Here is a 17,019-nt window from a genome sequence, read left to right on the forward strand (position 1 = left end):
AGTTTCTGGGGAGTTCCCAAATAAAAATAAATCATCCTTCTCAGGAGTTACCTGTGATTCAAGCAAAGATTCTTGGGAAGATACAAGGCAAAGACCACAGGCTCGTGACCCTCACCACTATCGAGCCCACAGCCAGCTTTTGTTGCACCTGCAGTGTTAGTGCTTAAACTATTATTTTTAAATTAGTTATCAGCAATTAAAAATGGGGAGTTTGAGGTACATTGTTGGATTCATGACCCCTCCTCTGTTCATGCCCCCTTTTGCAGGCATTTGGGTTAACGCTACACTGACTCCGGGCGTGGCCACATGGCTCGCTCTGGCCAACGTGACGATAACAAACATGACCGAGGCGGGGGCTTGCCGTCCTCCGGCTCATAACTATGAAAAGGCCCACCCAGAACTAACCCGCTGAATGATGAGACACATACCGCAAACACACACACAGAGCCAACCACTAGCAAAGTGAGCAGATCACCTCAGACATGAGTGAGCCCATCCCTGCCCAGCCCACTGCCACTCTGCAACATGGTGAGCTAAACAGTGTTAAGCCAAAGTTTGGGGTGTTTTTTGTGTAGCAACAACAGACAGAGTCCACATTAAAGTAAATATTCCTAATTTAAAAACAAAAATCTGAAGACTGCAACACTGGGCCCAAATTCCTACATGGCAACAATTAGTTGACCTGGGCAGTGGCTCCACCTTTACCTAAGCCATAGCATGAATTTCCCAGCTTGTCACTATTATCTTACCCATGTTGGGGTCAAGTTGTGTAGTCTCGGTTAGGTGTTGTTATATTACGTCAAAGACGAACATGAAATACTATGGTCCACATACTTGAGTTACCTTCACGAGTGAGAAAACCAGCACAATCACTCTGGAAAACTGTTGGTCAATATCTACTAACGCTGAACATATGCATCCTTCGTGACCCAGGAGTTCCACAACCAGGGGTAAACCCAAGAAAAAGGAGTATACATCCCAAAAGATGTAGAAAATGTTCCCAGCAGCACTATTCCTGAGAGTCTCAAACTGGCCACTAATAAACTAGTTATCATCAACAGTAGAATAAAATGTGGCATATCCATAGGGATAATCTCATACACGATGCTGTGCATGAGAACCCGGACACAAGAGCGTACGTGCTACATGATTCTACTTCTAGTTCAAAAACAGACAAAACTAAAAGCAGGTGTTAGGAGTCACGTGGTGGTGACCTTGGGTACCCGCCTCGTTGTGAAAGAGCACACATGGGGTCTGACAAGCTGGTAACACTGTCCTGTAATCTGGGTGCTGTTTGCATGGGTATGTGCTCTTGGAAATCCACCAAGCTGTACATTTGTGATCCGTACACGTCGATAAAGGGTTTGATTTAAAAAAAAAAAAAAACTTTAAAAAGTGGAACAAGAAGACCAAGAGGATGACCACACTTCAAGAAAAATGATTAAGTATTTTCCTTGAGGGATATCAGAAAGACAAACTCTACAGTACAATATGTAATGTGATAAAAAGAATGACCGCCATTATGAAACAAACCATCACAGAAGTATGGCTAGAATCTGGGAAAGGTGCCTAACAAACCACCATCTGATGAATTAGGGGGAAAGGGCCCAATCAGCAACACCTAGACCACTTTATTCATCTGTATTACCTACCAGTCGGATCTCTGTGGGCTTTGAGGCTTACGACCAATGAATTACAAATCAAAGCCTTTTCTATAAAGGTTACCATCATTTCTCAGACTTAAAATATTGGGTTTACTGCCCCTTTAAAAAAAATCAATTACCATATCACATGATCTCACTCATTTGTGGAAATTAATGAACATAAACTGATGAACAAAAATAGAACCAGAGACATAGAAGCATCGAACAGACTGTACAACCTATGAGGGAAGGCGGGGGGTGAGGGGGTAAGAGATCAACCAAAGGTCTTGTATGCATGCATATGAGCAAAACGAATGGACACAGACAGCTGGGGGGTGAGGGCTTGTGCTTGGTGGAGGGGGTGGCAGGGGAGGTCAATGGGGGGGGGGAAAGGAGACTCATGTAATACTTTAAACAATAAAGAATTTTTTAAAAAACCAATTACCTTCCTCATGCTCATCTGCCAAATGGGGCTAACAATGGCCACTGGAGAGAGTTATTGGGAGAACTGAGGAAGACAATGAGGTCTCTATACCTCCGAGACAGTACCAAGGAGACAGCATGTAAGCACCAACAACGAATTATTCCTTTACTTATAGCAGCGTTACTGATGATTGCAAAATACTGAAAATAAAATTAGAGGTACCCCAAAGGTTGGCTGCTGCTCACCGTAGTGCACTACACTGTAGAGGCCCGCAGGACCGACTGTGGTGGTTCTGAAGGGAGCAGAGATCACACACTGGCTCCAGGGCAGGCTTTCACGAACTACCTATGAAACAGCTTCTGATGTGCCCCTTGCATCCTCCAGTAGGCAAGCCCCTCCCATTTCTAGAATACTTCAGTTAGGACTCCACTGTTTTTGGTATCAATGCCTACCCCTCACTAGTGTTAGGGCCGAAAAGCCTTGAGAATCCAGACCTCAAACCAAAGGAAGTTGTGGCAGAGAATCTCTCAAAACTTGCCTGATCGTCCCAACAGCCGATTTCTGGGCCCCTTCCTGGACACTGAGAGGCAGCAGGTCTGGGGAGGGGCCAGAACCCAGATTTTATTTTTTTAATCTTTATTGTTGAAAGTATTACATATGTCCCTTTTCCCCCGATTGACCCTTTCTAGCCCACCGCCACCCCCATCCCAGGCCTTCACCACCCTATTGTCTGCGTGCATGGGTTATGCATACATGTTCTTTGGTTGATCTCTTCCCACCCCCACCTTCCCTCTGAGAATGGACAGTCTGAAGAACCCAGACTCTAATTAAGCCGAAGGTGATTCTTGTACCAAGTCAAGTTTAGGAAACTCCCACCTGGTGAAATGCAGAGCCCAACAGACCTGCACCTGACTGCAATCCCTAGAATTTACCAGCTGGGTATGCCTGGGCCAAGTGCAGGAAAACCTCTTGAGTTCCCGTCATTTTAAAAGACTAACTCTGCCTACCTCCCAGGATTGTGCAGCCTGAAGACACTGTCACATTCAGCCGGGAGGACAAAGTGTGCCTTGGTCCCAGTAATCCGCTTTCCAGTTTATTTCTGCTTCCATGGGCTGCTCTTGCCTCAGCCTACAAATCTATGTACAGTGGGGCCTTGACTTACGAGTTTAATTCGTTCCGTGATGGAGCTCATAACTCAAATTACTCGTATGTCACTGTGACGTTTGCTGCGCCAACTAGCGGTGGGGTATCTGAAGCTGGCTCGTAACCCGAATTTTAGCTCGCAACTCAAAGCAAAAAATCGGCCGAGAGACGGCTCGTATCTTGAAAAACTCGTTAGTTGGGACACTCGTAAGTCAAGGCCCCACTGTCCTTCCATGGAGAGAACGGCTGCACAGACCTGGACTGACCTGAGCACCTTATCAGGGGCTAAGCCACTTTCCCAAGGCACTGATTTTCTTTTTGTAACTGTCAGACTTCAGTGACGACGCATTTTCTACAGGAGCAGGTATGATGCCAGCATGCATTTCCGTATGTGCCGGGACTGTCCCATTAAATGGGAAGGTTAATAACATACACAAAGAAGGTTACTTCTAGCCTTAGCGATAAAGCAGAGCACAGGACCAGACACCTGGTGAAAACTCACAGCTACTAACAGTATTTGAATATAACTACGTAACACGTTAAACATTAAGCCATCATTCATCAAATCCACTTGCCAATAACAGAACCACTGCCAATGGGAAGCTGCAGAGCCTTACTTTAAAAGAAGCATTAAAAACCTGCTGTCTTGTTCCCTTAACCGTGGATATGTTTCAGGTGATCCTGTTTATCCCAACTCTGTGAAGGGGGCTTTTTTTTGGGGTGGGGGGACGGAGAAGGGGATGTAAGGATCCCCATCTTCCTCCAGTTTCACAGAGAGATCCATGGCCAACAAAATGATAAAAGCCTCCGTAGTAACGACAGTCCCCAAAGGATTCTTCCTTTTTCCTGCTTTCATTATTGTCCAAGTAATACATGTGCAGTTAAAAAAGCTTGAACAGTGCAAACAGCATGTAGAGACCAGTCAAAACCCCCGCCTATCCCTGTCCTGGTCCTCTTCCCTACAGGCGGCCTTGTTAAAAGTTTAGGGATCCCTCTAAAGCAGGGTGTCTCGTCTTAGCTTTACTGACATTTTGGGCCAGATTATTTGGGGAAGGAGGGCTGTTCTGTGCGGTGTAGGATGCTCGTGAGCATCCCTGGCCTCTGCCCGCAGCCACGCCCCTCCATACTCCCGTCTGGCATCCAAAACTGTCCGCAAACACGGCCAAATGGGGGACCAAGTCGCCCCAGTTGGGAGCCAGTGCTTCCGGAGACACTCTATGCACGCACGGAGGCGTGTGCAACCTTACTCGTTTTTCTCCCCACATTGGGGACACACGGAGTTACTTTCCAACACTCTAGGGGGTTGCACCGGGGGTGGGGCCGGGCTGGCCTCGCCAGGAGGCGGCGGCCACTCACCAGGTCTCGGATGAGCTGGTCCACCAGCTGCTCCGCGCCCCCGGCAGCGTCACGGGCTGGGGGGGAGCGGGAACGGCTCGCCTCGTCCTGCCTCTCGGCCCTGGTCGCCCGCGCTGCCGGGGGCCGGCTCGCGCCCTCCAGCAGCCCCTGCGCCAGCGCCAGGTACCCCGAGGCCTGCTCGCCGCGCCCGGGGGCCACCTCGGGCCGCCGCGGCCGCCGCTCGGCAGCCTCGGGCCGCCGCCGCTTCCTCAGCGCCTGGGCCTGCGCCAGCTCCTCCTGCCAGCGCCGGCGGAACTCGTCCAGGCCGTGGTTGTCCATGGCCCGCGCCGCCGGCCCTCCGTGTCGTCCTCCGTCGTGCCGGGTGCCACGGGACAGTCCCTCCGCCGGAAGTGTCCGCCGCGGCCGGAAACCGCAGCCGGCTGCACTCGGGTTCCGGGTGGGCGGCCCCGCCCCCGCCGCGCCCCTCACGCCGTCACCTGCATCAGGGGCTTGTGGCGCCCCAGGCCGAGGTCAGTGCCGAGAACCTGATGCTTGTCGACTTTCCCGCTTGTGGCTTCCTCCAAGCGCAGACTTTGCGTCAAGCACTGTTTCTTCATTCAGACATCCATCGGGCAGCTATTATATGCCAGGCGCTAAGAATTCAGCATTTAAATCTGCTTCTCCAACCCTTACCCCCCCAAAATCCCTCCCATCTTGGGGTTTTCATTCAAGGGAGTGGGAATTACGTTTAATTCATCCAACTAGTGAATATGAACGCTTGAGTTAGTAGTAAGTGGTACAAAAAAATAAATAAAACACGGTAATAAAATAAGGCCAGGCGTGTGGATGGAGGGATTAACTTTAGAACAGCGGTTCTCAACCTTGGCTACACATTAGAATCACCTGGGAATCTTTTTAAAATCCTGATTTCTGGGGGAATGAGGCCCAGAAATCAGGATTTTAAAAGGATTCCCAGGTGATTCTAATGTGCAGCCAAGGTTGAGAACCACTGCTTTAAAAGGATGTCAGTCATCACAGGACCTTCTCAGATCTCTCTCTCCAAATCTCCCTCTGCCTCCATCCTGTAAGGCCGCTTGTGACTTGGGCCCACCTGGATAATCCACGGTACTTGCAACATGTCTTGGGCCTTCATTCAGTCACACCTGCAAAGGCTTGTTGATCGTTTAAGGTAACCTCCACAGGTTCCAGGGATTAAGACCTGGCTGTCTTTGTAAGCCATTAATCAGCCTACTGCAGAGAGCCTAGTGAGCACGGACCCAAATGCCTCCGGGGGACTCCAGGACACAAAAATGAGGCAAGTGGGCCAGGTGTGGATGGTGGCTCCTGGCTGCCCATCTGGAGCGGGAAACCGATACTCAGCTCCTCACAACTCTTGGATCTTAGTCCAGATCTTCTAAAATTCAGTATCATTATTTTTATTATTAGCAACAAATTCCACTTTTTTTAAAAAAAAAAAAAAAAGCGTTTTTATTAAAAGCATAAGTTGGGCCCTGGGTGGTGGGTTCAGTGGTTAGAGCACCAACCTGCTCACCAAATGGTCACAGGTTCTATTCCCAGCCAAGGGCACATACCTGGGTTGCAGGTTGATCCTGGATCCCCGGGCACAGTGGGGATGCACGGGGGGAGGCAACCAATCCATGTATCTCTCTTGACATTGATAACATCGATGTTTTTCTCTCTCTGCCCCCCTCCCCTTTCCACACTCTAAAAAAATCCTCGGATGACGATTAACAGCAACAACAAAAAAGCCTAAGCATTAAAAAAAAAAAGCCTAAGTTGCATTCAATAGCCTTTAAACCCAATAGGAGTCCTTTCTTGAACAATCCATGAGTTAGGACAAAACCGCCTTCAACTTACATTAAGATACCCCCTTAGCAGGCGGCTGATCGATGTTTCTCTCTCATCAATGTTTCTAACTCTCTATCCCTCTCTCTTCCTCTCTAAAAAATCAATAAAATATATATTTTTTTAAAAAGATACCCCCTTAGCTCTTGTGAGCAGAACTGGAGAATCACACGTCATTGGGGATCACTAATGTGTGGCGAACACCAGCGCAGGAGAATAATGTGAGTTAAATCATTTTTAATCACGTTTAATGATTTCAGGAACTGCCATCCTGTTTGTTCAATGGGGCTGTGCCACTTGACCTACCCACCGGTTGTGTGTGAGGTTTCAGTGTGTGTTTTACACCTTCCCATTCAAACCGATCTGTGGTCTTAAGAAACTAAGCCCTTTTCCATTTCAGGGCCTTTGCACACACTTCCCTCTTCCTAGAACACTTTCCCCGAATGATTCCCCAATGCTGCTGCCCCCCTTCACCCTTCAGCTCCCAGCTGAAATGTAACCTCCACAGACCAGCCGTGTTCATCCTGTGTTCTCAGCCCCTAGCACAGAGCCTGGTTGCTAGGATGTGCTCAATAATTGTTGGTTAAATGAATGAACAACTTAATCCCCAAATGATGAAGCTAAGATAGGGCAGAGGTATTTCTGAGTTTGTGTCCACACATAATAGATGCTCAATAAATATGTGTTGCTGATGAGGCTGCCAGTGATAAAGAGGCAGAAACACACACACACACACACACACACACACACACACACACACACGTAGCAGAGAGAAAGATGAATCCACCCCTTTAAGAAAGAAGTGAGGGATGTCATTGTAGGTCTCATAAATCAACACAAGTGCCCATGCAGAAGATAGAGTTGCTTGGTCTTTTCCACTTCGCAATCTGCAAAGTGTCTCCTCTTCTTTCTGTTTCAATAGAAAAATCACTCTGAGCACTTCGGTGCCCTGAGCGCTTTGGAACTCTAATTACAGGTGACACACAAATGGAAAGAAAAATAGGAAATCAAACATTGGAGCCAATAAGTTGCCATTTATACGGGCACTTAATAGCAGCAAAGTGCCCTAAGCCACGCAGAATTACCTCAAGCACTTTGCTGACGGACATCACAGGAGCCATTGTGAGGATGAAGTCACAGATGCTGTAACGCGCCCGAGTTCTTTGGAGATGGGTCAGTGTTGTGGCTCTCAATGTCCATTTTCACTAGATTTCTTCAAGGTCAATGCCACGTAAGACCTGATGTCTGTCCCTAGCCCACCTCTAAAGCCTGATCTCTCAACACTTTCCCTCCTCACCTCTAAGCTCTAATCATCTCTTACAGCTTTCCACCTCCGCATGCTCTCCCCTGAATCTATATCATTCCTTCTCACCTGTACCTGTGGAACTCCTGCTTGGTTACATTTAGAGGTCACCTCCTTCAAGAAGCCTTCCCTGCCTTCCTCCTTCTCCAGACTGGGTTAAGATCTTAAGTTGACTTCTGGTTCCCCATGTAGGCGGCTTGGAAGTCTCCACTCCATCCTAACACGTAAAAAGCTGGACACACTGAAAAATCAACAACTCTTCAGGAATCTGTAAGAGTTGAGGGAACTGGGCAAACTACTGCTGCCAAGACTGGAGGAACAAACAGGTGAATAGAGTCAGTCCTGGCTCACTGGAGCGGAAACCCATAAGCGGAAACCACTGAAGGAACCGGCACCCCTTGTTATCAATGGTTCAAAATAATAGTAACAATGTATTCAACTGTATGCTTATGTATATCTACCTTACGTGTATGTGTGTGTTGGAAGGGAGGAACTAGGGTTATTTTATTATTATAAGGTACTCACACTACCAGTGAAGTTGTATACTGTTATTTGAAAGTGGACTTGGATTAGTTGTAAATGTATATTGGAAACTCTAAGGCAACCACTAAAAAAAGTTTAAAAAGACGTATAACTGGTATACTAAAAAAGGAGATAAAACGGAAACATAAACTAATCAATTAGAACCGCAAAAGGCAGAAAAAGAGTGGCAGACAAGAAATAGGAACAAAGAACAAGGGCAACAAGTAGAAAATAACACACACCATAGATATTGATCCAACTCTATCAATAATCACTTCAACATCAATGGTCTAAATGCACCAAATTAAAAGACAGGGATTGTCAGAGTGGATCAAAAAATAAGACCCAAATATATGTTGTCCACTTTAAATATAAAGACACATATAGCCCTAACCGGTTTGGCTCAGTGGATAGAGCATCGACCTGCGGACTCAAGGGTCCCAGGTTCGATTCCGGTCAAGGGCATGTATCTTGGTTGCGGGCACATCCCCAGTGGGGAGTGTGCAGGAGGCAGCTGATCGATGTTTCTTTCTCATCGATGTTTCTTTCTCATCGATGTTTCTGGCTCTCTATCCCTCTCCCTTTCTCTCTTTAAAAAAACAAAACAAAACAAAACAATAAAATATATTTTTTTAAAAAAAAGAATTCCCATTTTCAAGATGAGTTCTACCCTTCGTTGGAGGAATATGGTTACTTAAAAAAAAAAAAAAAAGACACATATAGATTAAAAGTAAATGAAGAAAATATATAAATACCTTGCTAACACACTGGCCAAGACAAGATTATGTTTTAAAATATATATCTATCTCTGAATCTAATTCATGCCCTGCAATTCTTTACAGTATCCAGTAATTTTCAACCAGTGTGCTGCAAGAATTTTTAAAATATGCACACCTGACTATTTAGTCTGAGGCACTGACCTCTTTTCCCTTAGGTTGTCGAGTTAAAAAATGACAAAAGCCAACATAACAATAGCTATCTTTTTTTAAAAATATATTTTATTGATTTTTTACAGAGAGGAAGGGAGAGAGATAGAGAGAAACATCGATCAGCTGCTTCCTGCACATCTCCTACTGGGGATGTGCCCGCAACCCAGGTACATGCCCTTGACTGGAATCGAACCTGGGACCTTTCAGTCCGCAGGCCGACGCTCTATCCACTGAGCCAAACTGGTTTCGGCTAACAATAGCTATCTTATATAAATGCTCTGTCTTGAACCATACATATATAAGTCATATAATAGAATTGCATCTTATTGGTCACATTGAATAATAAGGTTACGTCTGATTGGTTAATTCTTTTTTTTTTTTATCCTCACTCAAAGATTTTTTTTTTTTAACTTGGAGAGAGAATGGGGAAGGGAGAGAGAGAGAGGGAGACAAACCTCGATCAGTTGCCTCCCATACGCGCCCAACCGGATCGAATCTAAAACCTTGGTATGTGTCCTGACCAGGAATTGAACCCGAAACCTTTTTGGTGCATGAGACGACACTCCAACGGACTGAGCCACCTGGCCAGGGCTAATAGGTTAATTCTTGGCACCAGACATCCTTACATATAAGTATAGGCACCTGATTTTTCAAAAGTCACTTTGGAGCAAAAAGGGTAGGTAATTATTATATTTTTGTCAATGTAGGGAAATTATACCTTTTTATCAGATTGGTAAAAAAGTATTTTTGATGTGCTGCAGAATTTTAATGATTAGTTTGTGTGTGCCACGAGATGGAAAGGGTTGAAAATCGCTGCAGTATTCCATAGTACAAATATACCACATTCTATTTATGCACTCTGCTCTTGAGAGATGTTTTTGTTGCTTCCTACTTTGGGTTACTTCAAACAATGCCGCAATGAACGTCTCTGAGCACCACTGGGAGACTGGGAGACCTTCTCTAGTGCCCAGATACCTCATTGGCTCCTTCTCCCCCGCCAGGAAAACCCTGATTTTGTTTGCATACTTTGTGCCCAGTCTCAAGAAATAAATCATAATGCGTCTATGGCAGGGATTGGCAAAAGATCCCTGTTAAGGGCAAGATAGGAAATATTTTAGGCTTTCAGCCGTACCGTTCCTGTCACAAGTGCTCAATTCTGCTGTTACAGTATAAAAGCAAACATAGGTGATACATAGTAAATGAATGGGTGTGATTGTGTTCCAATAAAACTTTATTTACAAAAACAGGCGGATTCACCAAAGAAGATATACAGATAACAAACAAGCACATGTGAAGACCGTCAACATCACTAGCTAGTAAAGCAAAGTAAACCATGAGACACCTGTCAGAATGGCTAAAATAAAAGATAGTGACACCACCACCGAATGCGGGGGAAGATGCCGGGAAGCTGAGATCACGCATCCATTGCTGGTGGCCATGTAACGTCAATGGTGTAGCCACCCGGGAAGACCGTTTGGCAGATTCTTAGGAAACTAAACGTGCAACTATCATACGACCTGCAATTGTTTTGCTGGGCATTTATTCCTTTAAAGGGCCAGAGAGGAATAGTTTAAGGCTTTGCAGGCCATCCCATTTCCGTTGCAATTAATCCACTCTGCTGTTGTAGCACAATAGCAGCCAGAGATAATGCATTAACGAGCGAACGTGGCGGTGTTCCAATAAAATTATGACAAAAAACAGGCCAGGGCCCTCATTGGTCCGCGCACCACAGTTTCTCAGCACCGGCTCTGCCCTTGTTGTCCAGTAAGTAATAAAAGTCCTTCCGATTTAAATCTCTACCAGCTGGATTTTCGGTTAGTCCCACCACATGCATACTAACTGACCTATGGCGGGCAGGTTTCCTCACCCGCGGCACTATTGACATTTCAGGCCCCGTGACTCTGTGTTGTCTGTGTACTGTAGGATGTTCAGCAGCATCCCTACCTCCCACCAATTAGAGGCTAATAATACCCTTCAGTTTTGACAGCCAATAATGTCCCCAGACACTGCCACATGTCTCCTGGGGGCAGAACTGTCCCTAGTTCAGAACCACTGATTTGAGTCAGCAGCTGGAAATGGAATCACCTGTTCAAAGGCCACGTGCATGTTCCCTTTTCCCAGGTCTGCCAAATGGATCTTTGGTGTTTATCCTCATTTAACCCCTCATCAGTATAATTTCAAGTCTACTGGTTCACTTGCTTATACTAAGCTCGGTTGCCATTAATAAAGCGATTATTGCCTGAGAAAAGGACAGTGTGTCTGAATTTTCACAGCGGGAGTGCAGATTTAACCAACCCCATCTCTTGTGACTCCAGTAATCAAGGCAGTAGGTTTTGGGGCTCCCCCCTCCCCCAGAGACCCTAACAGCCAAGCCTAGTCCTGAAAGGAGGAGCCTACCCCAAAGAGCCAACCCCAGACCTGAACAGCTTAGCCCACCCCAAAGAGGCCAACCCAGACCCTAATTGCAGAACCCAGTCACCCAGGGTGGAGCCCAGACCCGAACAGCTCCAGCCAGTCCCAAAGGGAGTAGCCCAGCCCCAAATGCTGAAGCCCAGACCGGAAGGGCCAAGCCGAGCCCCAACGAGGCGAGTCCAGAACCGAACAGCTGAAGCCAGTCCCGAAGTGGGGAACCTCTCTCTCAAGAGCCCAGCCTCGCCCCTAAGCAAGCCCCCCTCTCCCACAGGCTCCAGGGAGCCAGCCTCAGTGTGTCCCTGTGATTTCCACAAACACCTCCCCCTGGAGAGTCAGCAGCCCTTTCAACCTCGGGCTCCCAGGCCAAGTGGGCTCATTTAAGGGTCCTGTCCTCTAGGGCCGTCTTGTGGGGACCCGGGCTTCCCCAGGGCCCGGCTCAATCTGATTGTAATGGACTTAGCCCGGGATGGCCCAGCCAAGGCCTAAGAGTCCAATCTGGTCCCAAAGACCGGAGCCTAACCCCTAAGACCCCAAACCAGTCCTGAAGGGCGGAGCCTAGCCCTGAGGAGCCAAACTCGTACCCTAATAAGACATTAGCTTCTATTTAAGTGAGGTTTAACCTTTACAGGTAAAGTGTTGATGAGACGATAATTATGGGATGGCAGTATGTGTTTTTTTCCTCCCCTGCTGTGGATATTCATCTGCTGTTTTCTCTTTACTTACAACAAAAATGTCCTTAAGGGAGAGGTAGCAAATGGATCATTAGGAGATCCCTGAAGAAGGGGCACCCCATCTTTTCAGGTACCAGAGGGTGAAATAGGATAAATGTGAGAGATGAGAGCTGTCCTGTTCGGGGTCTATTGAATGGAGAGGACTTCCCTGGGAGTAACTGTGATGTCATTGAATATTGAACTCACTGAAATCTGAATCCTCTTGTTTTCCCAGTGGGTTTGGGTCAAGATCCCTGTTCTGTTTCTTAAGTGGACGCTTAATAATCCTGATATATCAACAAGGACCATAACTAACATTTATTGAGTGCCAAGCACTTTGCTAAACACTTGCTACATTCTCTCTTTTAATCCTCACAAAACCCAGTGAAATAGATGGTGCTATGATTATTATCCCCACTTTACAGATGGGAAAATGGAGGCTCAGACAGGTGAAAAATATGCCCAAAGTACCTGGCTATTGCCTGGTGGGGCTAGGGTTCGAACCCAGGTCTCTCAGGCTCAGAGTGTCAAACCACTCTGCTATACCTCTGCTTGATTCAAGAACTCTGTTCACCAAGCCGACTCCTGGCATCAAATCTGGCCCTGGCATCAATACATGGCTTCAGGAAACACAGCTGTTCGGAGGAGGCAACAGCTGTGCATTCATTTACCACTTCACCAAGCCACATGAATTAAAACACCATAAGGTAAGGCTCACTCAGTCTCAAACACGAGGACAGGTAATTATTGTTTTAATTAAAGAAAATAAATTCCGCTCCCTCCTCCCCTTCCTGGTCAAAACACTTGAGTATTGATTTCTGTAGGAGGTAAGGAAATAAGTTGAGACAAGACATTTTTTAAAGTTATTGGTTATATCAATTCTATGTACATCACTGCATATGCCCGAAAGGAAGACAAATCAGGATGCTTTTCATTCATTCACCCATTCATTCAGTGAGTCTTTCTTTCAACAAATATTGACTGAGCACCTGCTATGTGCTCATTTTAAGCACCACAGGAAGACTTCGTGGACTAGAAAAACCTGTCTTATCTTTTCAGTCTGGAAGGTATCACATCCTTGCAACTGGTAGGGAAAGTTCTCTCTGAATGAAGGTATCAACTGGATTTCATGAACTCTTTCCCAAAATAACCCCCTAAAACAACTCCTCCCTTCAAGGTCTCCAACAGGGCCCAGAAGAGGAAGAAGGCGAACAGGTGAACAGCCCCGGAACTCAGCCCTTCTCAGGAACCCAGAGAGACGTGCAAACACATGGCTGGCAGTCAAAGTGGCCTCAGTCTGGTGAGTATCTGTTTCTAGCATCCCTTTTAGGATGCCCCCCGCCCACTCCTCATTGCCTCTATCCACTTGCTAAGGTTGCCGTAACCACGTGCCACAGACTGGGTGGCTTAAAGGACAGGAAATGATTTTCTCACCGTGGAGGCCAGAAGTCCAAGATCAAGGAGTTGGCAGGATTGGTTTCTTCTGAGGCCTCTCTGCTTGGTTTGCAGATGGCCGCCTTCTTGTGCCCCTGGTATCTCTCCCTCTTCTTAAAAAAAAAAAAAAAATATATATATATATATATATATATATATATATATATATATATATATATATATATATAGATTGATTTCAGAGAGGAAGGGAGAGGGAGAGAGAAATATTAATAATGAGAAAGAATCATTGATTGGCTGCCTCCTGCACACCCCCTTCTGGGGATCAAGCCGGCAACCCAGGCATGTGCCTTTGACTGGAATCGAACCTGGGACCCTTCAGTCCTCAGGTTGACCCTCTGTCCACTGAGCTAAACCAGCTAGGTCTCTCCCTCTTCTTATAAGGACACCAGTCATATAGGATTAGGGCCCCACTCTAATGACCTCATTTAACTTAATTAGCTCTTTAAAGACCTTGTCTCCAAATATAAGTTACATTCTGAGGTGCTGGGCTTAGGAATTCCACAGAGGAATGGGGGAGGGGAACACAGTTCAACCCATAACAGCCTCCCTCCCTCTTCCCAGGTCCCCAGTGGTGACATAATCCTAAAGAGCAATAAATTATTTAAATGCTCTGCCTCAGTTTACTCATCCATAATGTAGGACTAATACTAATAGTACCTAGTACATAGGGCTGGTAGGAGGGTTAAGTGAGTTAATGTGTCTAAGGCACTGAGCACAGTGCCCGGCACAGGGTAAGCTCTATGTAAGTGTTTATTAAATGAAGCATTGAAATATAAAACACATTTTTTCTAAAGTGTTAGAAGAGCATTATGTTGTTAGTTCCTTCCAACTCCTCCCCCGCCCCCCCCCCCCCCCCCCCGCCAAGAATTTGCTTTTTCTGGACAATACACGGCATCAGTGACAGGATCACTAATTCACAATAGGGGAGCTGTATATATTTGAGGGCGCGGGCCCTCCAGCATTCTTTGAAACACACTGTTTAGTGACTAGTGATCTACTCAAGACTATTAAGAGTAGCCAACATTTATTAAGCGCAAATAATATGCTGGACACTATGCTCAGGGCTTTACCAGTGTTAACTCTGTGAAGTAGGTACTATTATTATTCCCATATTACAACTGAGGAAACAGAGGCTCCAAAAAGCCTCATCTATGGCCAAGGTCCCCAGGTAAGTGAACGGCGAGATAGGCCAGACTGACTCCAGTGTGAGCAAATCCGAAGCGGAGTGTGTGTGTGGTGGGGGTCTCCTCTTCCTCCCCCCTTTTCCATCACCACCACCCGCCAACACCACCACCTCTCCCTTTGCTAAATGACACGTCCCCATGGCCAAGGCTACACTCTCTTTGCTACAGGAAACATCCAAGCGGCTGGGACCCGACCCAGCGCCACCTTGCGAGCCCAGCATTTCGAGGGGCAGGCTTCCAAACAGGGTAATAATCGTCCCATTAAAATTAATGTCCATGAAGTGAGCCGTTAAAAGCGTGCAGATTAAAAAGGGGGGGAGGAGGGAATTGTTCAATTTAAATCCAAAGGGCTTTTTAAATAGACACTGTATCTTCATTCTTGGAACGCGCTACACCGGGCAATGGATCGGGTCCCCTCTGCAAAGACTTGGGGGGGATTAAGGAGGTGAGTCCCAGGAGAAGGGGGAAGTGGTTCTGGCCAGAAGCAAAGGGAACCAGGGCTTATCCAGGGCCCACTGCATGCCAGGTGCTTGGCACACATGTCTCTCGTTTAATCTCTGCCCCGATCCTGGGGCGGAGATATTATTATTCCCAGATCACGGGGGGCAGTATAAAACCGTGGTTACCAGCTCAGAGCCCACAGCAGACGGCCCTAGTTTAGGCCCAGATTCATTCCTCACTAACTGTGAGTTGGGCAAGAGGCCTTACCTCCCTGTGCCTCAGTTTCCTCATCTGTAAGATAGGCTCGTAACAGCATCCCCACCCCTAATTGTTGGGAGTTTTCCTTGAGGCAGCCAGGCAGGGACCTTCGCCCAGTGGCCTACATAGACGGCACTCAGAAGTGCTGACCATGATTAGGGGCAAGGAATGGGGCTGGACTACAGTAAGGGCCACCAAAGCAGAGCTGGGATATGAGCCTGACAAGCTGCAGGCCAAAGGGAAATCTCTCCTCCTAATAAATCCAGACCAAACTCAGTTCACTGTCCTGGAGAATCTTTTCCAAGCGACGAAAGACGCCTCAGGCCTTGGCAACTCTGCCCAAGGAAAGCAGAGAATCAAGGCTTCTCCAGCTTTCTGAATCCCAATGAATTTAACATCAGAGAAGGTCTTACTCCCCCCCACCCCCCCACCCACCTCACCCCCAATAATCCTGAGAGACCCCCACGCTCATCTGTAACTTCACTAGCAGGGACAACGCCACACTTTCTAGTCTGAAGGGACATAGGGCCTTCCGTTTGGAGAGGGGCTAGAATCCCTATGGACACCCTCGCCCTGGCCCCCGCCGACCCCTTAGGACCTCCAGTGCCATTAATTCGGGATCGCCACTAGAAACTGTAACCCAGCAGCAAAACAACATCCACAAAGGACGCAGACAAAAACAAGTTCCTTCTAGAAGGCCCCTGGTGAGGACTTGGGGGTGCGAGCGCGGTGCGCCGAGACCGCCCGTCTCCGCGCGCCGCGGGGGCTAGGGACCGACCCCTCTTACCCCCACCTGCCTCCACAGGCTTCTAGCTGCGCTGGGGGTGCGTTCGGTTCGGCCGCCCAGTGCGGAGAGGGGTGGGGGCGTGGATCGGTGTGTTCAAATCCTAAGCCTACAGGTGCCGAGTCAGACCTGAGAGTAGGCAAGTTGGGTTGCATCTGGCTCTCTCGGAAGATTTTGAACCAACCTACCTCCCTACCACAAAACAATGGCCTCGGTACATTTTTGAAGAACACAGCCGAATTCGATTCAGCGTCATCCCAAACGGCAAACAAGCCTGCTTCCCTGGCCAAATCGGAACGGGAGCTGGCTTTCGGAAAAAATGAAGGAGAAAACCTTTCCTTGAGCTCCACGCCTCAGCGGGGGTCCCCCGCGACCCCCCCAAACCGGGGACCTCCGCGGCGGGGCGCCGGGTGGCGTCCCAGCGCGCCACGCTCCTCTGCTCCCGAACCGCACACCCCCTTGGTGCCGGCGCCGCTAGGGTTAAAAGTTACCTCTCGGTTTCTTCTGCCTGCAGCCCCCCCCCCTCCCGGGGCCGGATGATGTAACCCCCCTCCTCAGCCCTCCCCGCCCCCCTCCACCATGTGACACTTTAATTAATAATAGCGCCGTC

The 17,019-nt window shown here is 47.5% G+C and overlaps 1 protein-coding gene across 3 annotated transcripts in view; it reads right to left on the bottom strand.

Moving 5' to 3' along the window:
* Window positions 1-4,964, bottom strand: part of FBXW8 (F-box and WD repeat domain containing 8) — a 119,583-nt gene extending 114,619 nt beyond the window's left edge. Inside the window, exon 1 of one of the 3 annotated variants that reach the window (XM_059676679.1) lies at window positions 4,567-4,963. In XM_059676679.1, the coding sequence (XP_059532662.1) occupies window positions 4,567-4,884 (318 nt within the window). In that variant the 5' untranslated portion in view covers window positions 4,885-4,963. Of the gene's footprint in view, window positions 1-4,566 lie in introns of all 3 variants that reach the window. The other 2 variants (XM_059676680.1, XM_059676681.1) reach the window with 2 other exon arrangements.
* Window positions 4,965-17,019: the final 12,055 nt, after the last annotated feature.

This window comes from Myotis daubentonii, chromosome 19 (genome assembly GCF_963259705.1).
Source record: "Myotis daubentonii chromosome 19, mMyoDau2.1, whole genome shotgun sequence".
Lineage (NCBI taxonomy): Eukaryota > Metazoa > Chordata > Mammalia > Chiroptera > Vespertilionidae > Myotis > Myotis daubentonii.